A 26,049-nucleotide genomic window follows, 5' to 3' on the forward strand; every position below is an offset into this window, starting at 1 on the left:
AACCGATGCACATAGCAATCTTACTGCAAGGTGCAAAAAATATTAAAATTTAACTAATAACTAAAAATCTTCTCATCATTAAAGAACAATGAAATGAGAGCACATAGTTTAAAGCACTATGTTATTAACATAAAAAGAAACCTGTCATAGAAATAGTCACAGAGATGATGATAGAGGATAACAAAGGACTATTTTACATTATTTTCTTCTATTTTTAGAGACTTCAATGTGTGAAAAAATAATTAACTCATCTCAATTTCTCAAAAATTGAGATGAATTAAAAAAATTGAGTGACTATTTTTTACTAACAGGATGCATTTTTGTAAGTCTCTTGTGTCTCATACTAGTGAAAAAGTAGCACTTTAAAATAGAAATATAATCATAAAACAGCAGACAACTTAGAATAATGAATTTAAAAGAGTCCATTGTTGTCTTTGTATGATCTATCACTAACTAACCTGCATAGCATAACTAATGAATGAATTGAAGTTAAAAGGATTGAGTTTTGCCATTGTATGATCTACCACCAACTAACTTACATAACATTACTAGTGCATGAATTTGAATATCCTTGTTATTATATGAAGAGTAATATAAGATCCAAGCATTCAGACTTATGAAACACTAATACCCAAAACAAAAGACAAGATGAAAAAATCCCTCAAATTTTAACATAAACACCATATTTATTCCCAGCTTTCATCTTTCATCTTTCATCAATGTAGCTTAAAATTGGTAATCAGTAACTACAAAAACTCAATTAGACATAATTAAAAGTTAGAACTTAAACCCAACATACACCAAATTAGACAGGATTAGTTTCCCACATTTGTGATGTATTTAAATAGAAGATATCCATATTTCAAAAAGACAAAAAAAAACTAAAGGTTAAATCAAAGGTAATTTGAGCTGGAACAAGTAAATAATACGTAATACACATTACAAATTAAATGAAACAAAAATAATATAGAACTAATTAATTTCATTGGCTCCATCGTCCTCATTTCCAAATTCATAATTAGAGTCATCTATCTCCATATCCTGAAATAACACAAAATTTATGAGCAACACATGAAAAATCTTAAAGTAGTCAGTAAATAAAATATCAAAGTTGAGAAATGTCTCACTTGATCTCTGCTAGATTCAGAACTAGAATTTACCGCACATTCACCTTCATCTTCCTCATAAATGAAGTCTTCTTCCTCATCCCACATAGCCTCATATGCATCATCATCTGTAGGTAGACTATGCCGTTCATGTGAACCCCTATCATACTTACTCCGATCTGGACATGTAGTTTTGTTATGTCCGAGCTCCCGGCATATACTACACCGTTGTCCGGCACGATCCTTAGCTCTTCTACGAATTGGGGGGTCACGAGGATCTGTATGAGTGGCAGGAATTGCACTATTAGAAGCAACTGCACTAGCAGTATCATCGGCTTTCATTTTATCCACTGTGTTTATCGCCCAATCCCTCATGCTCCTGAACCTATCATCTTTACCTGCTGATAGTGTAGCCACCAATCTAAACCAGTCCATCAAACACCAGTATTGGGTAGACTTTAAGCAATCCCAAGTGAACCCCTTTGTATCTTGTATTTGTTGTTTCACATTTTTGGTCCACCTATCTAGAACTAAACATTTTGGCAATTCACAAATGTCAAGTGTAACTAAAACAGATAGAATGTGTTCGCAAGGAATGCCAAATGACTCCATCCTCATACAAGAGCAAGTAAACTCCATTGGTAAATCACAGAAAGATACTTGCCATGTATCGTTAGGACTACCATACTTAACCACCGTGTATAACATATAAGAACCAACATCAATGCAATCTAACACTTTCATTGAACCAGACCTTATAATAATAGGGCGAAATAGAAAAAAATACCTCTCTTGTATATAAATTAGCTGCAGACTTCTCCAATGACAATAAATGAGTTTGCATCACAGGTACTCCATGTGCACATTCAAAGTCTGCTAGACTATCTTTGAAACGAATGTAGGCAACACATCTATCAAAGTGCTCTACAAAATCTCTTAAATTATACCTGGACTTGACATACTTTGCAATAACTGAGTGCAACCCCTCACATCGAGAAGTGGTCCTAAACCCAGCAAAGAACTTCCCACGGATATGTGCTGTTGCCCAACTATGACGGTTATCATACATATCAATTATCCATTGCTTGTCTTGCACATCAAACTCTTCAACCATCCGATCCCACTTACTACGGAATACACCAACCTCGTAATCACCCAGCATGCACTTCTTAAACTGCGATGTGAACCTAGGATTACCTACATTACTTGTGGCATTGCGAATAAGGTGCCAAGCACATAGGCGATGATGTGCATTAGGAAAAATTTTTTCGATTGCATTTTTCATTGAAAGGGCACCATCTGTGATAACTGAAATTGGGGCCTTCCCCTTCATTGCTTCCAGTAAACTTTTTAACAACCAAATATATGTTTGCTCTGACTCATCACACACAAGAGCGGCCGCAAAGACAACTGTGCGGTTATGGTTATTAACACCCGAAAAAACGACAAGCGGACAATGATATTTGTTCTTCTTGTAAGTAGCGTCAAAAGCCAATACATCACCAAACAATTGATAATCCATTTGGCTTATTCCATCACACCAAAATAAATTCTTTATCGAGTGAAACCTATCAACCTCATATCTTATAACCATGACAGGATCAATGGACTTCATCTTCCTCAAAAATTGAAGAGCTGCACTAGCATCACCCTTCAATCGTCGACGTTGCTGTGCGACTTGATTGTACAAGTCCCTGGGCAAAAAGGGAACATTGTGGTGACCACCAGATTGGCTTGAGAGTGCTGCAAAAATATGTGCAGTGCCTAATCCACCCTTCCTCATTATATTTATTTGCTCAATATCTGCAGCAGGTATTTTTCTGTGACCAGGAAGCATTGCAGTAAAAATTGGAGGAAGAAGGTCATGATTGTGCAAATCAGAAAATTTTGAAACAATCCAGCGACCACTAACAACGTCAAATGACACCTGAACCTTTGCCTTACAGCCACATCTAGTTTCAGCTCTAGGCTCTTGTTTTCTGGTATGCATATTATCTGCCTTTTTTCGTCGGAAGCCCTCGCGACAACAAACAAAATTCTGTCGATTGATTATCCCATTGTGCTTTCGCGTCTTACTTTTTCGACCACTAAATCCCTTTGACTTGGCAAATGCATTGTAGAAATCAAAAGCCACTCCTAGATCACTGAAATGATATCTTTTTATATCAACATCTACAATATTCAAGAACTCAGTCTTTCCTATGTCCTCCCACCCGTCAATCTTATAAGATTCATCCAATTGATCAAAATGGGTACCTTCATTGGATTCAGAAGCACCAACTTCTGCATTTGCCAAGTTAGCATCCATGAAGATATCATCGTCCAGGAGCTCATCACTGTTTCTCAAGGGATTCTCCAAATTCCCGTGAAACCCGTCAACATTATTGGTGTCATCTACATAATCCTACATGAACAAATTAATTTAGGCTAGGTATTTGATGGCATGATGCAAGAAATCTATCAAAATTAATCCTAAGAGTGTGACTTAGGGTTTCAGATTGATGAAAAACCTACCTCATTAGACATTGGGATTCAGATTACTTCCTCGCAGAGATTGAGAGATAAGATATACGCCGTAAATTTTATAAAGAAAAAAGCTTGTAAGGGTGTAAAATATGAAACTTAGGAGATGTATAGTTGAACATCAACAGAATTAATATTAGAGTGAAGAAGAAGATAATGATGTTGATGTTGACGAAGGAGACAATTGTGTGTTTAACTAGTTGGAAATTATGAAATTCAATTTTGTGTGTGGGTGAAATTTAGGATTTAGTAAAATTTTTTATGGAAATAACAAATTCTATTGGGCTGTAGTTCATATACCACTAATTGCAAAAAAAAAAATTGATTATAATTGACAAAATATAACCCACCGTTGGATCAAATTTAATAATGATCTAACCGTTGATTTAAGTTTTCACCACAATTGGTGAAAAAACAAGTGAGGACCACCGAATCATTCACCATCTTTTTATGCACTAGACAATCTCCATATCTTTTTTTTTTTTAGTAAATGACAATCTCCATATCTATTGTCTTTTCTATAGACTAACCCAAGTTGACTAAACAACTGTCTTTTTCTTTTCTCTTGGTCTGGAAGCAATTGTCGTGTACCCTAATAAAACTTAAGCCCAACAATCAGTTTTCGATTTAGGGCTTAGGCCCATGTTGATGTTAAAAGTTTCTCATGTCCCAAAAAAAGTTTCTAGTATACTGATGCCGTTATTAATGTTTATGTAAAACATTTTGTATGAAAAAATAATTTAAAAAATTAAATCATACCATCAAGATTATCATTTAGTTTGATTAACAGGAAAACATTTATTGTACATCATTTTTATTATTATATATTTAAACATTTAACATTCAAGGGTCCATAGCTCAGTGGTAGAGCATTTGACTGCAGATCAAGAGGTCACCGGTTTGAACCGGTTGGGCCCTAATGTATATATTTTCATCTAGCCTTCTATCCTAAATTCAAAGTTCAATTAATCATACTTGGTTATGGATAATCTACTTTTGCTTATTTAGGCCACAGGGTGTATCTTATGTTTGCCACTAACTATATATGAATGCGGCACATGCTTAACAAAGAGTTCATCTAGATTCTGAAGGAACCTATTACTTTATGTAAATAAATTAAAAAGGATTTTCAGAAAATGCGTTAAATTAAAATAATGGGAAAAGGCTCTAATTATGATCCAAATATCCAATCCTTGAACGGATAACGCAAAATTTTATCCAATCCTTCATCTGAATTATTGTGATGATGAGCAATGGATATATAGATGCTTTTCCACTTCTCAAAAGAGCAACCTATACTACTTTAATAACAGGTTCCAATCTTTGGATCTAAAAGATTTAAACATAATAATCCCATCTGGCTAATTCAGATAACCTTTGATTTTTGAATGGCTGGACTAAAAAGAAATTAAAAGCAATTGATTCTTTTGCATCCTAAGTAGTAGTGTGTCACTAAGCATACATAAACTAAAGTAATGGGGGCACAAACTTCTCCCATAATTGACAATTTAATCATAAGTATATTGTTGTTATAACCGGAAAAAAACAGACACAAAATAATGGATTAATTGCCCTTTAATTAGTTTTTAATGCTTGAGATGCAACTTTTGTTCTATGAGCTGCTTTTACTGAACAAAACTTTCTATTGTAAATTTAAGTAAACTTAACCTTGTTAATAAATGATTTTTTAAAAGATATAATTGTTGATGTATATTTTTTTTATCAGTTTAAGTTTTTGAAAAAAAAATTATAATATAATATCAGAATTGTTATGACTTAATAGTTTAGAATTTAATTTTATTGACCCCAAAAAATTAGCATAAAATAACAAAATTCAGATAGATTTAAAATAGACTTTTGCGTGAAGAGACGTAATTTAATATGTAATATAATTTATTTTTGATATGTTTTTTTCTTTGACTTGGTTTAGATGAGTCTGCGGCTATTGTAGTTGTTTTGATTTGAACTAGCTTTATTGTACTTCCCTCACTTTTTTCACTTTTGTGAGGTTGTAAGCATTGAAAAAAAAAAAGAGTATGTTAGAGATGTCATTTTTTATGTGAATTTCTTTTTATTGACAATAGAGGTAGTTTCGTGACATTTTTAATTAGTGTAACTACTTTAAAATTTTTTGTTAGATTAAAACATACATAGGAATTTTATTTATATATTCATGTGATTCGATGAAAACATATATCAAATTTAACAGTTTCAAAATATGTGGATGAAATTCTGGGGTACTACTCGGAAGCATCAAATAATAATATTGCAGTGTACTTAATGGTAGAGAGACATATTTCAGATTTAGTGATAGTTTTTGTTAATCCTTTGGATTCTATCTTTACCTTTAATTTTCTTGTTCTTGTTGTTCCGTAAATTCCGTGAGGACAACTAGTACCTCTTACTTAGGATTTAAGCAAAATTGGAACCCTCACATGATGCTTTTGTATATATAACACAAATAAAGTACAAGAAATTGAAGTTGAAGACTCTTAATTCTTAAACATGGCCCCCATTGGATAGGATATATATCAAAGTAAGACATTGCATGGGAGACCACCACTATTTTATATATATAAATATATCCTATTGTATTATTTTTTTAATTCTTACCAATTATTTTATTTATTGGATGGATCCATAAACTGCGAAATCTTTTTTTTTCTATCTCTATTTCTATTAGCGGAAATGAGCGTTTTGATTTTTTGTTGACTAATAATTTGAGCAAGTCTTGAATGGGTTTTCGAAAGTTTAATATATATAAACGAATTTTTATCCTACGTTTTTGAGTTATATACTCTAGTTTATTTTTGCTCATGATACTTTGATGAATAATAATTTAATTTTTTTTTCAGTTATTATTTTTTCTGTTTAATCTATATAGAATACACTATATTTTGTTATGGAAGAATATGAGAGAGTAAATAAAATTTATTATTTTTTATTAATAACTAATAATATTTTAAAAAATAAATTAAAAATATATTATTAAATTATTAGACTAAAAAATTAAATTAATAATTAAAAATATTAATAAAAATAATAAATTCTACTGCATCTTAATTTTTTTTTGTTAAGTAATAGAACCAAAGAACTTAAATTATTTTTGAGATCAATATTTTAAAACCAAAATGTTGAAACCTATATATACTTTATATATAGTTTGAATTGAATTAATAAACAATTATATATTTAATTATATTTTATAACATAAAAATTTAGCAATTAATAATTTATTGTGTATAAAATATATTTTTCATTTGACAATTCTTTTATTATACTATTATGAATAATTTTGATTATTTTAGTAGATAATTATTTAATTAAAAAATATGTAAATTCATATAATATAAAATGACTAATTAATTTTATAATTGATAATATTTTTGTTAGAAATTATTACGTTTCGTGTGTTGGCTAAAGTTTGGAATAAGGCGGCTAGGTTGGAATTTGCCACCACTAAATCCAACATACAAGCTTCCTTTGGTAACCAAAAGATTTTCATTTTTATTTATTTATTTTCGTTTTAAATTTTTTCTTAGTCCTATATATCGTTTAAACTTTAAAGTAATTAAGCACTAGTTTTATAACACTAGCTACTTGAAAGCTTTTTTGGCAGAGTCAATATTCAATGGTTGAGTAAACAATTATTTAATTATAGAAGTGGCCAAAAGCAATAAGCCAAAGCTCTTTTCTTCCTTAGCTTGCACTATGCTATATATAATAAACATTTTGTTATTAAAGCAATAATTAAAGAGAAACACAACCCTTAATATGGTAGCCTTCTATTAGGTATTTAAATATATTTTTAAAATTACTTGGTAGAAGGAAGTAAATCTATGTTATTATTGCGCATTATTTACCTGGTATAGATGTTTAATTTGATTAATCAAGTTCAAATTGTTTGGTGATACTATACGTGTAGTATATGCATAATTTTATAATAATAATACTTTTGGATGTTACTTCCATCTATATTATTGATTTTAATAATTTAGGTTGCGTTTGTTTCTAAAAATAGAATAGGATAAGATAGTGAGAATATAATAGGATAAGATACTGATGGATAGAAATTTAAAATTTTGTGTTTTTATATTTTATTTGATGATAAATTAGAACAAATTATGAAAATTTAATTTATTCTTATTTTTTTCATTAAAAAATTTGAGATGAAAAATATAACAATAAAAAATATAATTATGAAAAATTAACAAGAATAATAAAAAATAAAAATAAAAAATAAGTTGTGTCTCTTATCAGTGTCTCTGTGTCTTTTCTATTAAGATAGACACAAAATATACTAATTCAATGTCTTTGGACATATTATCTCTGTCTATGTCTCTTCTGCCAAATACAATTTTGTATTTTAGTATCCCTATTTCAGATCATGTCTCTGTAAATAAACACAGTCTTATTGTTAGTATTTATTTCTATGCATTCCAAGTGTCACAAATCGAATGGTTTGAAGTAAGAATATAATAATTTAGTTTTATGTGCCAGCCATGCATTACATATAGTAACTAAAATCAAATCATGAAGTTCCACTACTAAACCTAAAAAATTCAAATATTTTCGTTAACTTAATTTGTCTCTAAATTAGACAATAATTCCAACTTGAGTCCTTAGTCATAGGCCAGTAGGACAATAAACAGCGTACCAAAATCTCTAATAACAAGGTTATTATTGTAATTAATAGGAAAATTGAGGAGGAAAAGACATACAAAAGAAGAGTGGGGAAATAAGAGAATGCTTAGCATCAAAGAAAATGAACTTTTGCTACCTGCCCCCACTTCTTTGTGTAACATACCTTCTAGCACCATTGGCGTCTTCCCCTAGATTTTTGGAAAGAAATTAAAATCTAGCAAAATGCATATAAACTAAAAGATATAAAAATGTTTGCTTCCATGATATTTTTCCTTGACATCCATAGATTTTTCTTGTGGTCTTTTTCTTCAAATTTACGGAACTTGTACCGATATTTTCTTACAAAAAATATCATATAATTTAGAATCATGCTAATTAGTATTGAATATTGATTTTATGCAATTTTTGCCTAAAATATAATAAATAAAGAGATAATAATAATCTAAAATTATTTTATTTAATTTAATATTCATAATTTTATATATATAATACTTATAATTACATATTTATTATATCTTATATTATTCAATTATTCTATTGGTAATTAAAGTATACAAAATAAACTAATTTTATGCTGTTTTTGATTGATTTTTAATTTTATTGTCTCCAAAAATAAAAATATTTTTGTTTTAACATTGTGGTAACAAAATATTTAACTATTCACAATTTTTGATATTAAATTACTATAAGTTGATAACCATCCACAATAATGTAACATGTTCGTATAATTTTATTGTACGAAAATATAAAACAATAATTTTAGATAATATTAATTCATAGAAGTTTCTATGAAATAAAGCCAAGTGGATGCAGCGTTCTTCCTGTAAAATTAAACCAATTTGTTGGTGACCTTTAAATATTAATTCATACAAATATTTGCTCATATACAGCGACGTCCCCCCAAAATTGCGCGCGAGTGTACAAAAATGACACGGTTAAAATCTTAAACCAGATTTAATTACATTGACTTTAAATTAAATGAAATTAATTAATTTATTAAAATTTATTTATTGAATAATGGTAGGTGCTAGCTAGCTCAATCATAATTTTAGATTGCACCATGTTTATATACATTCACAATGATATTGACTGCTCAACCACCACTTCCAATTATTACAAGACAAAACAAACATTCGAAGAAAGAGACAAGGTTTATGCATGAAACGTTCAAAGTATTAAATAATGAAAATATATATATATATATATATATATGTATATATATATAATACACACTCGAAATTCCAATAATTGAGTTGCACGAAATCCGTTGCTAGACTCAGATTGCATTTTGAAATCCAAAAAATCTAACACAAGAAACTCGTAGAAATGACACATAAGTAGCCACATCAAACGGCGGAGTTTACTTAAATTGTTATAGAATTTCGTGGATGAAAACTCAACCACGTATTCTCGTTTAAATTGAAGGCAGGGAAGGAGATAAGGGGCGAGCGGCGGCTTCGACCCCAATTTTTTTTAATAGTAATAAGTTATTATGTATAATTTAATTTTTTTAAAAATTATTTATTATTTTATTTAATATAAATAAAAGTTCAATCTAATTTAAATATTAATAATTTTTAATATCTACAAAATAAGTAATAATATTAAAGAAATCTAAAAAAATATTATTACTAATATTTTTTAGTTAAATAAAAATTTTCAAATCTCATAAAGTGAATTCTTTTTCTTCTTGTGGTCATTTTTTTTATTCATTTGGTATTAATTTTCTCTGTTTCAACTGCTATAATTAAGAGATCTTTTTCAACTATGAATATTGTGAAAAATAACTTAGAGACAAAATAAAAGATGAATTTTTTGCTAATTGTCATTTAATTATATTGAAAAGAAAATTACTGAAAAATTTAACACAAATTCTATTATTGGTGAATTTTATGATACGAAGATTCGACCACTTCGTTAATAAAAAGTATACACATATTTTTTTTACTTTAAAATATATTCTCTGTCGGTATATTTTTGTAATACATCTTACATTATATAATTTTTTTACATAATTTTTAATATTATAAGTGTTTTTGCCCCCCCATAATATCATTTCTGGATCCGTCTCTGATTGAAGGGCAACCATATTTGATTATTTCTTCTTTTTGTTTTTTAACATTCCATTAATTAATAACTGGATTTTTTTTGGTAAAAAATAAAATTGTTATTAAATTTAAAAAAAATATGTTGTACATGATAATTTTTTTCCATTTTTTCGGGTAAAAAAAAATAATTTTTAATCTTTACCAAAACTTTACTCTTTATCATAATATTATTCTTAATCATGATTAATTAGTCTTTAAAAAATACTTAAGTATTATTGATGTAAATTTCTATATAAAAGAATTGATTAGTATTTGATTGATAGTCTTTTTTATTAAGGACTCAATACACTATTCATCATGATTTCCATAACTAAATATTTATCATGAATGAACCCTAAGTAATTAACCCGTTAAAATAATGATTTGAGATGCAAAGTATATGCAACAATAATATTAAGATTCTAGCATCCATGGGAGCTTATATATATATATATACAAGTCAACTTTTATACAAAGCTGCATCGACCCAAAAAAGAAAAAGCACATAAAAGCATAAGAAGTACTTTGAATTTTGCCATGCGGTCAAACAGTATATCATGCATGCTTTCCCGTTGTGCCTAATTAAAGAGACACTCTCTCACGTTTAAAACTATTCATTCCTCAAGCAGCCCCTAATTATAATTAAATGCAAGCTAGCACCATGCATTACTAATTATCAATAATATTTCGGAGGGAATAAAAAATCAATTAAAACATTTTAAAATGATCTCATTAATATTTATTAATTATCGTTAAAATCATTGTTTAGGTATAATAAATATATCGTTACGAATATTATGTTATATAAAATAATACTTAAAGAAGGATCACCAAGGAGCTTTATAACATATATATATATAGTAAGAAAATTTGTTCTTTAATTTGTAAGATTAAATTCATTTTAATTCAATAAATTAAGAAAAACCTAAATATCTGCTTTTTGATGATACATTAATAACTTGTGTTGATACGTAACAGGACCTGCAACAACAATTACTATATTATATATTAGCCTATTACAACCTAAAGTTTTCTTTAATTTAATTTCTTATACACACAATACACCATTTTAATTCTTTTTTCTTCTGGCATATGGTAACATGAAAACAATCATTTTACTATTTTAGGCATGTATTTTGAGCATACAATTATAAGTAGGATTATGGTAGGTAACCAATAATTTTTTCAAATAATATGAACTAAAGGTGTACATAGGTCGGGTCACACTGGATTTGGCTTAACCCAAACTCGGCTCGAAATATAGATCGGGCCTAATTTTTAGACTCTAATCCGATTTTAAATTCGATAAAATTTACACACTTTCGGGTCGGGTGAAAACTGGATAAAAATCATGTCTTTAGCATGTAAAAATTACTTAATCTCCAATTATTATTTTACAATTCACATAGTAAAATTTACTTAAAAAAATATAATAAGAACCAACCCTTCTCTAAAATTAAAGCATAATCATAATCAATACTAATATTATCTAATAACACCAAATATTTAAATCAATACAAATAACACTATTATGTATTAGTCTAAAATCTTATGCATTTTAAATATAAAATATTAACTTATAATCTTATAATGACTAATAACACAAAATATTAAGGTTTACAATATTTAAATTTCACATAAGAATAACCATAATTCATCACTAATAACACAAAATATTAATTGTGTATGATGATCGGGCCACTGGGTCGAGTTCGGGTGACCCGAGCTATGACCGGATCTATTTTTGAAACTTTTACCCGATCCTAAACCCGATGAAATCACACTAAATTAGTCCCTAAAGTGTTTGGGGCCGAACCGGGTCTTCGGACCGAACCGAGTCATGTACACCCCCTAACATGAACAACCACTAATTAAATTAAAACACACTACATCTTCAAATTATTCATTTAAATTTTAATATTAGAATAATCATTTACACACTTAGTAAAATAAACATCCGATATATTTATTATTTACATTATTTAGTATTTTCATTGTCTACCTATATTTTGGCTTATAAGTAATATATATCTAAGAATGATTGTGATGGCATGAAGATTGATTACACGTGAAGCATGTCGAAAATAGAAGGCAAAGGTGATGAGTTCTAAAAGTGACACATGTCTCCCAATCAAACTTAGATTAATTAATTTTTCCTTACAATAATTTCATAGAAAAATAGTAGCAAACACTTCACCTAAGCTTTTGGCTTTACGAGCTGCCACCTTTCAATTCAATTGTGATTGTTGATAAAAGTTAAAAATGACTAGGTCCTTTTATTTGTTTTAATTTAATTTGAGTGTGCCATCTTTTTTAATTTGCCCACAAGAAAGAACAAATCCAGGTATCCACCTCACCTACAATAATTATTTCCAGAAATTGACATTTTGGAATTTGCTGTTAATTATTTAACTATTTATTGTTCATAATAGCAACTCATCAACTTAACAAACTTTGTCTGACCTACCCCGCTATTAATTAAATCACTGTCTTATCATTTTCATTTGATTTGATATCAGCAGTATTAGTGGTGCCATTTACACTCTAATTTTGACAAATAAATCATGTTTAATAATTTCCTTTATTTAACAAGCTATCCAATATAAATCACAAGGCATTTCACTAATAATAAAAAGTTCCAGTTACTTTGAACATTTATGTAAATTTTGTATACATTTTTTTTATTTTTCTTATATTAAAATTTGTTTAGAGTCAATACAATTAAAATTGAAGTATTTAGATTATAAAAATTCTGGTATTATCTCATGAAATTATTTGTCTAATCTATAAAATTTAAGTTAATAAAATAAAAGAGAGACATAAACAGTTATATTTCTAATGTCTACTCTCTAATCCAAAATTTATGAATATATATTTAGTTAGTAGATGAAATGAATTAAAATGTATAATTAATTAATTGACATTATTAGTTCATAATAAAAAGTTATTTTCAAATTGCCTTGTGTTATTACAGCCTTGAGGCATGTAAATGGTAATGGGAACCTAAAAAACATAGCATGTTAAACAAAGTCAATATTATTGCCACCTTTTTCTTCATCTTTAATTTAATTTCTGTAGAGAGGTGACACTTTAGTTGATTTATTATATCTATATAGCAACCACTTAAGCATCAGAAAAGTGGTATATTGGAAAACTTGAAAATCTCATTAACTTGGCATGAAAAAGGGGAAGAAATAAAGAAATAAAGAGGAAAAAGCAAAAGTAAGGAAAAGAGAAGCAAAATTAAAGTTATTAAGAAAGGCAACAATATTTTGATGAGGGGCCAGCTATATAATTTTACTTAGTCATTATTATTATGTTAGTGGAATCATATGAAGAGTGGGGTTCGTTTTGTTGCTGTAAAATTAAACCCAATTTAATTAACTTCTAATCCAAATTAAAATATTTTGGATCACCAATCACACCAATCATATGCCATAAGTCCAAATAATTCAAGATTATGTTGCTAATGACTGTTGGTATAATATTGTGTTATTCATCATCTAGCCAGCTAGAGAGCATAATAAATATATGGAATAATAATAATAATCAGGATGATTATTAATAAAGCTTGATTATTATGCATGTTAGGAAAGAGATGCATTATTCATTGTAGATGCAAAGATTCAATATATTCCGAGTACAAGGAGGTGTACGCAGGGAGAAAATAAATAATAAATAATAAAGATTCCTTAAATTCCAATCCGATTTATTGGTATATTCACTCATATAGCTATAAATTATTGATTTTATTATTGTTTATTATTACACGTTGAAGTAGAATACAAACATGTATATCTTTATTAATTGAACTCAGGATCATGATGATGAAAACATATATCCAAAAATATGATGAACTAATAATAATTAACATTAATCTTGCTTCCTTAACTCCTTGTAGAACCTCTTGATGAACTCTTCCGCCGCCTTATCAACCTGGTGGTCATCTTTGTCGTCGTTATAAAGCGGGAACGGCGAGTCCGTCACTCTCAGCTGCCTCACCATTGGACTCCGCCCGAACCCTGGAAGCGCTGGCGAAGCCTCCACCATAGCCATCATCACCTGATCATTATTATTATTGTTGTTGTTGTTTAAGATCTCCAACACCGCCTTGAGCGCGTTCGCGGTGACCACGTCGTCGTCCAGAGTGGGTGGCGCGTGAGTGCATGCGAAGAAGTGGTGGTTGTGATTGCGGTGGCGCTTGCCGATTGGGAAGAAGTAGTGGTTGTTGGGAGTGTTGCTGCAGCTGAACTCGTACTCCCTTGGGGCGGAGAACTGTAGATTAGGGTTGTTTGAGTGGTGGTGGTGATGGAACATGAGGTTGTAGATGGCTTTTCCGGCGAGCTTGCGGCGGCGCTTGAGGAACATGTTGAGATCCATCATGAGCTTTCCCTTTGATATGCCTCTTCTAAGCATGAAAAATACTACACGTACCATGTTCCACACTTTCTTTGCCATTATTGGTATATTATTGCTTTCCATTTTTGAGAGAGAGAGAGAGAAAGAAGAGAATTGAAGAGAGAATGGATTGAAGAGAAGGGAAGGGGTGTGAGGACCTTATATAGTACTCATTAGGAATCAACTACCTTAAGCTTGTGAACCAAAATGTTATTATATGTATATAACAGTAGAAATTCATTTTTATTTAGCCCTAACTTTATAATAATTTACAATTTAAATCAAATAAATTTTAAAAAATTACTTCATGTTAACAAAAAAAGGTTAATTTCTTAACATTATTTTGTATATAAATATAAGAGTAATGCTTATCACTAATAAAATAAAAAGCTAAATATTAAATAATAAATTCTAAATTTTAAATTATAATAGTATAAAAATATTACTTATATCCTTAATACTTTTCTATAATAAGTCGATTATTCACGTCAATAAATAATTTAATAATTTAATATATTTGATTAAATTATTAAAAATAATATACGCATTTATATGTTATTATCTTTAATCTTCGTACGAAGACCCTTTTTTTAGATCAAGTATAGTCATTATTGTATAATAATACATCCTGTGCTAGAATTATAATAACCTAACCCTAATTAAGAAACCTGGGTGCATACACCACATACTAGTTTGGATACTTTATGTATTTCTTTTATTATTTTATTGACCCCATCGATCTATCATTATTGGTGGAGTGCTGCGCTTCCTTTTTGAGTTTGAGATATTTTGGAATAATTCATACCAGACATCCTTTTGGGGTTTGCTTTTTTATTTTATTTTTGAAAGATCTTTGTTTTCATTTCTAGATTGGTGGCTATTACTTAATATATATGTAACAGTGAATGACCTAAAGCCAAAGGCTATAACTATTTATGTGTTTACATCCATTAGAAAAATGTTCAAGATACATCAGAATTAAGAATTCTCAGCATGCATGCATATATATATGTGGTAGAATTAAGAATAACATATATATATATATATATATATATATATATATATATATATATATATATATATATATATATATATATATATATGAGACGTATGTATAGATAGGTTTAGTTTAAACAAGATGCACGTGACGTCTCTATACCATTTTCTTTATTTATTATTCTGCAAATTTATCAATCATTTATTCTATCTTTAACTTGATAAGAGGAATATTTTGCTTAAAGTCAAATATAATAAATTAATAATTAAATAAACAAGAAATAGTTTCTCTTCGAATTAGTAATATTGAAATGATATACACTCACAAAAGCTAGTAAGCGGGAGGATTATTATTAGTTCAATGTGCAATAAGCTAAGCAAATTGAATTTATTACACAATAAGAGCTGTATGTAAGATTGGCAATAATATCCAGAATACATTATACATATTATTTTAATTTATTGGATAAAACAAGAAATAAAAGACATGGATACCCTGATGACCTAAAACGCAACATGGACTATAACCCTCTCAAGTCTCAAGAGAAAGAAGGAAAAACAAGAAGTGGCACCACATACCAACTTCCAAAAACTATAATTTATGTATGCATGGGTTCAAAGACCTGAAAAAAAACCCTTATAATGAAGGTGACTTGGGTCTTCTTCCCATTACACACAAATTGAAACATCGGTCAGCAGAGAGAAAATTATAGGGAACAGGTAAACAAAGATAGTACATAACCATGTTCCCCTTAATTAGTACGAAAAAGTAGCTCATTGAAAATTATACGTATATAGACAAATTGTCTAAAATACATTAATTTTTCAATTACTACTTTTTCTAAATTGATAGTCAAAAACCGTTAAAGAACATAATTAATTTGCAAGAGTGAGATCACTGATCTCTCTTGTGATTGCAGGAATGCAACTTGAACTCCTTGCAATGGATCCTATCTTTGGTCCATTGTTGGTGTCCCTAGGGTTAAAGGACTTAGCCCTTCTCCCTTCCATTTTGTTCTTCTTCAGCATGGCTTTCATGGCTTCAGCTTGGAACAAAACAGGGAAAGCCCTACCATACTTGTTGAACCTAACACAAGCATTGATGTGTAAGTTCAGTGCTTCCTCCTTCTTCCCTCCGTTCTTCTCCAACTCTTCCTTCACCGCCTCCGAACACAACCCGCACACAAACTTGCCGGAGAATTTGGCGCGAACGCGGCCTATGTACTCCGGCGTGCACTCTTCGGACATGCCACAACACTCGCACTTTGCATCCTCTACCTCACTTATTGGTGTAAGTGTCTTCAAATCATTGATCTCTTCTTTCGCCAGCTCGAACGAGATGTCTGAGAAGGTCCGTTGAATATGATTATTATTACATAGTGACTGCTTCGGTGGCTTCGCAATGTTGTTCCTACACAAATTAGGGTTTGAGAAACTCTCTCCACAGGGAGCCATACTTTTGAATTGAATTGAAGTTGGTTACTTTGAGAGAAAATAAGAGCTTTGGTCTTGAATAATGAAACTACAGTGAATATATTAAGTTGTTGGAGAATGAAGGAAGGATCCTATTTATAATGAATCTACTTGTTTCTAAGGATGAGACAATTGTACATGTGTGGATCTTAGAAACTGGAATGTCAGTTTTCAAGATCGTGAACTCGCTAGATTTTTCAGGAAAGGATGTGATGAGTCGAGTAGCTTTTATTTCAAATCAGAGGTCTGTAATCTGTATACAATGCAACTGGACTAATAACTTGCAATCCATGCTGATGGGTAGTTGTGGCTACAAGAAAAGGTATGGTTCACCTGCATTAACAATTAATTATCATCATGATTTCTTTATCTAGCTAGTTGATCATACTTAAATAATAATGTATATACACACATTCAATATTTAATTTTTACATTATTCAGGGTAGAATAAAGACATTATTGTGTGAGTGTATCAAAATTTAGAATAATTTAAATTCTCCAAAATAAAATAAGTGTTACAAAAAAAAATTGATCAATATTGAATAATTAAAAGTTCATTTCTATATTTATTTTTAATATAATTTTGTGGGTTCTACTAAATGATTAGTTTTTCATCTCTTGTCCACTATACAAATATGCTCCATTTAGAGGATCTAAATATGTAGTATTTCCTAATTGTTACTCTCTTGGCCCTTCGGTATCCACTCATTTTAACTTTATCTCATGTAATTTGGATTGCCATGATGGCCATGCTTAATCAGCACACTGAAAAGAAAATCTTTCAAGAAAATGAAAAAAAAAAATAACTTCCTTTCTTTTTGTTAGGATGATGTACAAGGATCAATGTATCATATCCATGCAATAGGAAAGTTAGTTGACATTAATAAAAAGTTGTTCCCTTTGGCAATTGCATTATTCATATGTGGTCCATTGCAAGCAGAATACCAATTACTATAAAGTGTGGGGTGTATTCACATGTTGGCACGGTGAAACCATACATATATACTTTGGCTCTACTTTTTCTGCTTTAGTAAAATATAATTACATGAAGGAAGAAAGGGACTTGGCTATGTATGGAGCACGAGCTTTTACTCAATATATATATATATATATATATATATATATATATATATATATATATATATATATATATATATACTTTTCATTTCACGAGCTTAAAAGTAAGAAAGGAAAGTAAATAAATGAAGTTGGTTTCAGCTCTCATCTTTCAAGGAAGATATTATTCAATAAAGTTGCAGTCCCTATCTATCTAGTGAATCATGCTAGAGCCTTCAAGGTAAGGTAAACATGATGCAAGAATAATCTCCATGGATCCTCTCAATCAAATCTTGACTATATTTTGTTCTTCGCATAATAGTAAACTTGCCCCAAAAATGATTTGAATTTGAAATTTTAAAATAGTCATATTTAAAAATAAAATAAACTTGGTTGATTTTTGCTAACTGAGGCCTTTTTGCTCCATCCAACGGTTTAAATTTACTAATTATTACTAAACTTTTATAGCTTCCGTAAATTTGGTCACTGTGATGAGGCAACCAAATGAACAGGGTTTGGTGAAAGTACTGCCTAGTAAGGAAAAGTATCACTTATCTTTTATTTATGTGCATCTTAATTGTGTAAACGATTTCAAAACTTGACAGTAAAATTATGTACTATATATATAATAATAATAGACTGGGAATCAGACATTAATAAACATAATAACGTAGGTTAACACATAAAGTAGGTTTTACAGGCAATCCAAGTCTTAGGCATCAAATATAAGAAATTAAAACAACAGCAGCCAACAAAATATGTCTTGAAGAGTTGGTGTTCGACACTTGCGGTTCCTAGACTTAAAACACATAATGTTTAAACAAAAGACCAATTCATAAACATAAAGCAAATACAATGTGCATTCTCCTCTTCATTCAGCACCTTCCAAGCCACTACTCTTTCGTAAGAGATTGGTCGCCCCATACTTGAAAGACATATGCCACCTTGAAGGCATGCAAAACCCTACAAAGCAAGAGAAATCAACACAACGATCTATAAAGAGAACTGTATAAAGCAACAAAAATGCTGCAATCTGAAAAATAAAATGTAAAGTACCTGTTGAATGATTTGGGGAAACTCTGAGCAGAGAATCTTTCTGCCATGATCATCAAATATCTTCTCTAGAGTTATATCCTGCAGTGCAACTAAGGTAGTCTCCAGCATGTCAAGCCCTGCTTGGTTTGCAAAAGTAAACACTGGCAATGCCTGCAAAAACCAAGTTTCAATGAATGCTCTTTCTAATTGGTAAATGATTAAAATAACTGGAAAGAATCAAACTTGAAATCTGACTGTTATATTCTCTCAGGAGTTGCTTTAAGGTTTGAGAAATAGTGTTGTGAAATTGAAATAAATTCAAAGGATACCTTTAGAGTGCAGCACAATAATGCATCCGAGTGATGCCACAATGACTTGAGAAGAGATTCGTTCCCCTCATTATTCGATTTAAGTAGCTCAACACCCAAGTAGCACCTACAAATTAGAACTGTCAAACATCATTCTAGTGTTTGAAATTGCAGCAGGAGAAACCAGAAATTCACTCAATGTGCAAATGCAATACATGTAATCTATTAACTTATATGGATGTCTCAATCAATTGATTAATAATAAGAAAGGATCAGACACCAGAGATTATATATTAAAAACTGCAACATATCATGAATTGGTGCCACAAGTCCTTATTAAACACTTGGGCATGCACATGCCTAAAAAGAAATCAGTTCCTAATGTGAACATCTCACAGAATGTGAACTGCTGTACTAAGTTTCAGAACTGTGAAGGCAAATGACACGAGAATTTTACACACCTGTAGCTATTGCAGATCCAGCGAGCAAGAGTTTGTGCTTCAGGAGTGCCTAATGGTGTCCTAAGCCCAGCTTGTGAACTCAAATGAGAAGGTGAAAGCGCTAATGCTACCCTTTGGACTGATGATATAATGCTGCGAACATACTGGCGTGCCATGGAAGCTACATGCTCTTGCATATGGCTTTCAAATGCAAATTCAAATGCTATTGTCATCACAGATCTCACAGAGCCAGAATTTCCAGAAGTTTCATTCGAAGCTCTGTTTCCAGTGGGGCCAATATCCAGGGCAGATGCAAGGTCAAGGGTACGATTTGGATTGGATGCTTCCTGCAAATTTTGCATCACGATTTGAAAAGATAGAACCTTGTCTAAAGATAAGATATTAAATACAAACAAAATATACTACTTCAACAATAATTGAGGCTAACCTTTCCAGAATCAAGAGGAATGATGCGAAATCCTGAAGGCAGAAGGGGGGCATCATCAGCGAAGGATGCATCAATTGGAGCAAAAATAAGTTCAGCACAGGTTCCAACAGCATTCTCATCCATTCCACTACATAACTATCAAAATAAATTGAATAAACTGTAAGAAAGTATTCCAAATGGTGATTGGTGAGAAAATGACACTTCTTCCTGGACTCCACTAAGTGTCTATTAACAGAGAAAGAGAGGGGCCCCAAACCATAAACATTTTTCTCATAATAGATCATAGATAGATTAATACTTTGACTATAGACTTGGTCTACAATAACACATAGTATTCATGGCAATGTGTCGTCAGACGTGCATGCAGTTAAGCTTTAAGCAACTCGGTTAAAAAAATTCGATTCTAGCCAATGCTAACATACGAAGTCATCACACTACTTTTCTTTGAATTCCAATATGCAATCAAGTTTTACATGCTGCAAAGTGCAAATCAAGAAATAAACCAAATCCAAGGCTAAACATTAGAAGCACACCATATTTTATGGAAAATCAAAAGTGACTACAAAATCATTAAATAATCCAAATTGCGTCATATGAGGGAAATGTGACCTCAAGTTATAATAAAGAACCTAAATGTTAGCTTCTACATCTTAGACTCACATCTAGCAAAATCAAGCACATTAAGTATGGACCAGATGTTACAGGAGGAAGCAGTGAAACAAGCAAGATGGGGAAAGAAACTGAAGAAACTCACTTGCAGAAGAAAGACTTCTCTGGGCATCATTGCTTCTTCAGGAGAATGAGCAATTCCTTCCAATTTAATCACTTCCAGAAACTACCATTAATTAAAAAAAAAATTTTAAAAAAGAAGTTAGAATAGATCAATCATATAATTCTTGTTAGTTATTACAGATTTTTACACCAATATATTACCTCCTCATGCTCAATAGTGTGGGCTAGAGGAAGAATAACTTGACCCCCATAATTTCCTACGCGAGATCCTGATAAGCTACAAGGACCAACTTTAATGGCAGCAGCTGAGTACGCATCCATGTTATTGTCTGCCCATTCTGACCTGTGCTCCCGCAGGAACCTCAGAAGAATGGCTGGAGGCACATTCTGAAGAAATGGAAGACAGCCATAAAAGAGAAACATCAGAGAAATATTAAAACTTAACTATGTCTCCGGTACATTTAATTAAGAGGAGCATAATTAGAAAGGAGATAATAATTATCTTTAACTAGTGATGACAAGAGTGACACATGTTAAGGAATAGCTCAATAGAAAAGCTTGATAAATGATCAACCAAGTCTTTGTATGTCCCTTTCGTAAGGCGTAATTTAGTCAACTAAGCAACTGATAGCCATTATATTGTAACAATTTGAATTCTGTGATTCTTTTTCAGTTTAACAAAAGCTAAACTGGTCATACAAAAAAGTATTCTTGACATATAACTGTCTATAACATATTCCACAGCAATAAAATATTTTAGTTTATAACTTTAGGGAAACACAAGTGAAATTTCAAAGCATCCTGACCTGTAACAGCATTGAAGCTTTGGCACATAAAACTGCATTACTGACAGAAGGAAATCCATTGGCAAAGGAAAGATTCAGACCCATCAACTTGTCAGGTGATGAGTTCACTAGAATTGTAACATCATCAACACCATCATTACCAATCGTTGACCATCCCTCATCAGTAAATCCATTGAGTGCCTCATTGAAACCACTACAAGAAAATCAATGAGTTTTCTAAATTTAGATACAATAGATATCCACCAGAGTGCCAGTAGTATTTTTACCGGCTCAGTCTCTGGCCAAGTGCTCGAAGAGCGGCTGGTCGTCTGCCCCACCCAGTGACATTAGACTGAGAAACTTCATGTGAAATCTGCCTTAGCTGACGTAGGGCCTGAATGGAATGAACAATGTAAACAATGCAAACATCTTTTTATATAATATTGGAGCTCATAAGATGATAAATTTAAATTTAAATTTCAGTAGGATCAGTAATAGCCATGGTTGTACTGTCAATATTAATACTGATACAATATCATACTGCCATTGTCGTCTTCTGAGCCAGCACCGTTGATGATTCATACAGTGGACGCAATACTTCAGGAACACTCCAAGGCTAATAATAACATAAAAATTCCAAAATTATTTCTCAATTTTCTGTTAAATAAATACAAAAACAATAAAGCAACCAAGTTAAATTCATGTACCTCCAAATCCATATGATCAACAATATGAATGATGGAGCCACCTCCTTCACAAGGTCTTATCAGGTACCCACTAGGCAACATCTCTGCTCTAACAAAATGCTGCACAGGAGGCATGGTTGGACCATTTTGTGTATTCTTAAGAGACCTCTCACAGATCTACAGCAGGGCGGATAAGAATGATTATTATATATTTCAGGATTATGCAGTACAAATTTGGGCAAGTAATTGGACATTGGAATGAGGTTGACCATAATATCTTGCTATGGACAAATCTTAAGAACATAATCTTATAAGTCACATACCACTAAGCTTCCATCTTCCAACATAGATGTGTAGCGCAGCAACCAGAAGTCGCGAGCAGGTGCCAACGTGGTTGGCGCATATAGCTGATCATCAAGGTGTAACACATGCGTATAAGAAGTTTGCTAGCAATCAAGTTACATTTTTTTTTTTTTGTGAACATCAATTAAGTTGCATAGAACCATTGGTTATATCTCATACTAATCAAGTTTAAATTTACCTGCATATAAAGCAGCTCAATGGTTCCACCATTTGCTGTGGGCAGCACATTCAGCACATCAACAGCTCGGCAATCACGGAACCATGAAGGTCGATCTTTGAGTATTTCTGCAACCTGAAAATTTTGTGGCTCATTATGTTGTGGAAGAACACAAGCAAGAAAACCAGTTTAGAAAGAACAAATTTCGAGCACTTACCCTTGTGGGTTCTAGACCCACCAGGCCGCAGGCTCGTGCTGCCACACCAGTGCAACCATGAGAAATAGCAACGATTCCAATGGAATCCGGACCAGGCTGTCACATAAGCAAAATGTAAGAAACAATATTCTAAAAATAGCTTGATCTTGCAAACATTTCCAATAGAATATGAACGTCATCCATGCCTCGTTCAAACATGAGAGAAAAAAAAACTGAAAATAACTAATTGCTTAACCAATATTAAGAGTTGTTAATTATTTCAGGGTTACCTTCATTCCAGGCATTTGGACCCACTCAACAGCAGTTCCAGTAGCCTTTGAAAGAAACTCTGCTAAAGTCTCTTCTGCAATGGACAAAAGCCTGGGAAGAATGACAGTGATTGAGTAAGGTCAAGCATGCACAGACAAATTTTTCCAGACAGAAACAATGACATAAATTGGTCCCAACGATCATTAATATTCCCACTAACCCTGCAGGACTTGCATCCCTTGGGGGATGCTGATTTGTCAAGCTGCGTTGACCACTAGTCACGGCTGATTCACAGCTTGTGTCTTTGGTTGGCAGAGAAGTCTGCAGAGCCAAAAAAAATGAACGCCATTCTAATTGAATTCCAGTATGTAAAGGATAACAGAGAATAAAATACTTCCTATAACCGGAGTTGCTAATATGACATCTAATTAATCAGAAAAACCTATAGATTAGGAAACTTGAAGAATGGAAACCGTTAACAGAAAAACTTCAAGGTAGTTTTAAACTGAAGTAAACCATTTGAACATAAATCTTACATTTTGGGTATGCTGACGAAAGTAGCCATTTTCATACACCAACTGAGAAACCTGCTTCTGCAACCTATCATTCTCCTCCATCAGCAGCTTGTTCATGGCTGTCAGTTTCCTATTCACAGCCTGAAGTCGCAAAGCCTCTTTCCTCTGCTTCTCTCTACATCTGAATCCACATACAATGTTAGCAGTTCCATCACCAAGTAACAGACTATTCACCAGAAAGGGGACAAAGAAATGGTTTTGATAATACCTTCTGTTCTGGAACCAAACTTTGATTTGCTTGGGCTCAATGTTGGAGAGAATGGGGCACTCGCGGATGAGCTGCTGGCGGCGAATGGAGCTGGGTTTGGGGCAGTCATGGTAGAGCCTCTCGAGGGCCTCAACCTGCTCAGGTGTGTAACGGACATACTTGCCGTTATCCAATCCTGGTTTACCATCCTTGCAGGACATTGACATCGCTACCTAACTACCCTCACAACTCACAAACAACAACAACAACAAATTCAACAGTGTCTTCACAAAACACCACCCCCAACCACACCAAAATTTGTTAACACTTCCAACTCAAAACAAAGAAGCAAGCTTTACCCACCTTCTTCTATATACAGCTTCCAATAAATGATCTTTCAATGAGTAAGTAACTAAGTATACATTTTTTTTCGGAGATCAGTGACTTGGAAGAAAACTTATGAAGAAAACAGCGACGATCTGAATCCCGGAATCATCCACCACAACCTCTCCTGAAGGAAAATCGAAAATCCAGAGACAGCTTGAAGAAAGAGATGATACTGCCGATTGGATTGACGTGAAGAGCTCGGAAAACAGAGTGTTCCCTCCGAACCCTCGGGGATTCAGAAGGAGTTGAAACGAGACCAGTCCACTCCACCGCCGATCTTCATCATCCTCGAAGTGAAACTTTTCGAAGCTCAGCTGATCTCGGAACCATCGCTTTCAAATAATCAAACAAACACCATAGAAACACAACAACGCAGTAATTGAGCTGGTAGCATCAAAGACGACGGAGAGAATTTAAAAAAAAAAAAAAACACCTTTTTTGGGGGTTTCAGGGAAGTTGGTTGATTGGGGATTTGGGTTTGGGAATGAAAGGAAGACAACAAAGAAACCCTAAAGTGAAAGCGAAAGAGGGGAAGAAGGGTGGGGACCCTAGTGGCTAGTGGATGGTGGTGCTGGTTTTCTTCTTCTCTCTCTTTTTTTATTTTTATATTTATTTAATTTAATTTTCACTCTCAGATTTGCTCTGTTGTGATTGTCTTCATTTGTTCTTTCACTTTCGGTTCAAATGGAGAACAGCGCCATCTCTTTTTCTATTGTATGGACGAAAATGCCATTATTCTCGCGGCTGTTCTGACAGTGAATTGCGCCTTCAAGAGTCTGGGTCCCACCGCTCCACTATCATTATCCCTATGTATTCCCTTAAATACCCCCATAGCTCCAACCTTCTTTTTCCTTGGTTCTCATTTACTTACTTCATTAATTGTTCTTAATTATTACTTGTAGTACTCATTATTACACTACATAGTACATACTTTTCTTTTTTGATTTATCAGAGTATATGCCCATGCTACTATGCTACGCTTCAGTATTATAGTTGAACTAACTACTATAATTGTTTCCATCTTCAACTTAATTTAGCTACTTTGGATGGTATGCTAGATTTTCTCAACATTTTAACGCAAATGTTATTTTGGAATGACAAAAAATTAGACATAAAAAAATATCATTTTTTATATATACTAATCATCTACCACATGAAATAAAATTAGATTTATTTAAAGGCAATTAATTACTAGAA

At 31.9% G+C, this 26,049-nt stretch overlaps 4 protein-coding genes and 1 non-coding gene across 5 annotated transcripts; 1 reads left to right on the top strand and 4 right to left on the bottom strand.

The window, feature by feature from the left end:
• Positions 1–972: 972 nt before the first annotated feature.
• LOC112701470 (protein FAR1-RELATED SEQUENCE 5-like) lies at positions 973–3,632 on the bottom strand. Its single transcript, XM_025752221.1, has 4 exons — positions 3,621–3,632; positions 1,894–3,510; positions 1,128–1,793; positions 973–1,041 (listed from the first exon to the last, which is right to left on the bottom strand). The coding sequence occupies exons 1-4, from the start codon at positions 3,630–3,632 to the stop codon at positions 973–975; spliced, it is 2,364 nt and encodes a 787-aa protein (XP_025608006.1).
• Positions 3,633–4,476: 844 nt separating this feature from the next.
• Positions 4,477–4,547, top strand: TRNAC-GCA (transfer RNA cysteine (anticodon GCA)). The gene has a single exon. It is a non-coding gene; the product is annotated as a tRNA-Cys (tRNA).
• A 9,543-nt stretch (positions 4,548–14,090) lies between these two features.
• Positions 14,091–14,949, bottom strand: LOC112703101 (uncharacterized). Its single transcript, XM_025754418.3, has one exon. It carries the CDS (start codon positions 14,840–14,842, stop codon positions 14,234–14,236), a length of 609 nt encoding a protein of 202 aa, XP_025610203.1. The 5' UTR covers positions 14,843–14,949; the 3' UTR covers positions 14,091–14,233.
• Positions 14,950–16,128: 1,179 nt separating this feature from the next.
• LOC112704090 (uncharacterized) lies at positions 16,129–17,598 on the bottom strand. Its single transcript, XM_025755647.3, has one exon. It carries the CDS (start codon positions 17,207–17,209, stop codon positions 16,631–16,633), a length of 579 nt encoding a protein of 192 aa, XP_025611432.1. The 5' UTR covers positions 17,210–17,598; the 3' UTR covers positions 16,129–16,630.
• A 1,322-nt stretch (positions 17,599–18,920) lies between these two features.
• On the bottom strand, positions 18,921–25,536 carry LOC112703102 (homeobox-leucine zipper protein ATHB-15). The gene is made up of 18 exons (XM_025754419.3): positions 24,487–25,536; positions 24,240–24,399; positions 23,924–24,024; positions 23,724–23,814; positions 23,455–23,550; positions 23,259–23,372; positions 23,041–23,124; positions 22,739–22,894; positions 22,573–22,647; positions 22,319–22,425; positions 22,053–22,245; positions 21,448–21,633; positions 21,269–21,349; positions 20,515–20,649; positions 20,088–20,413; positions 19,648–19,753; positions 19,340–19,489; positions 18,921–19,246 (listed from the first exon to the last, which is right to left on the bottom strand). Exons 1-18 carry the CDS (start codon positions 24,690–24,692, stop codon positions 19,100–19,102), a joined length of 2,514 nt encoding a protein of 837 aa, XP_025610204.1. The 5' UTR covers positions 24,693–25,536; the 3' UTR covers positions 18,921–19,099.
• Between the last annotated feature and the right edge of the window lie 513 nt (positions 25,537–26,049).

This window comes from Arachis hypogaea, chromosome 7 (assembly GCF_003086295.3).
Source record: "Arachis hypogaea cultivar Tifrunner chromosome 7, arahy.Tifrunner.gnm2.J5K5, whole genome shotgun sequence".
Classification (NCBI taxonomy): domain Eukaryota; kingdom Viridiplantae; phylum Streptophyta; class Magnoliopsida; order Fabales; family Fabaceae; genus Arachis; species Arachis hypogaea.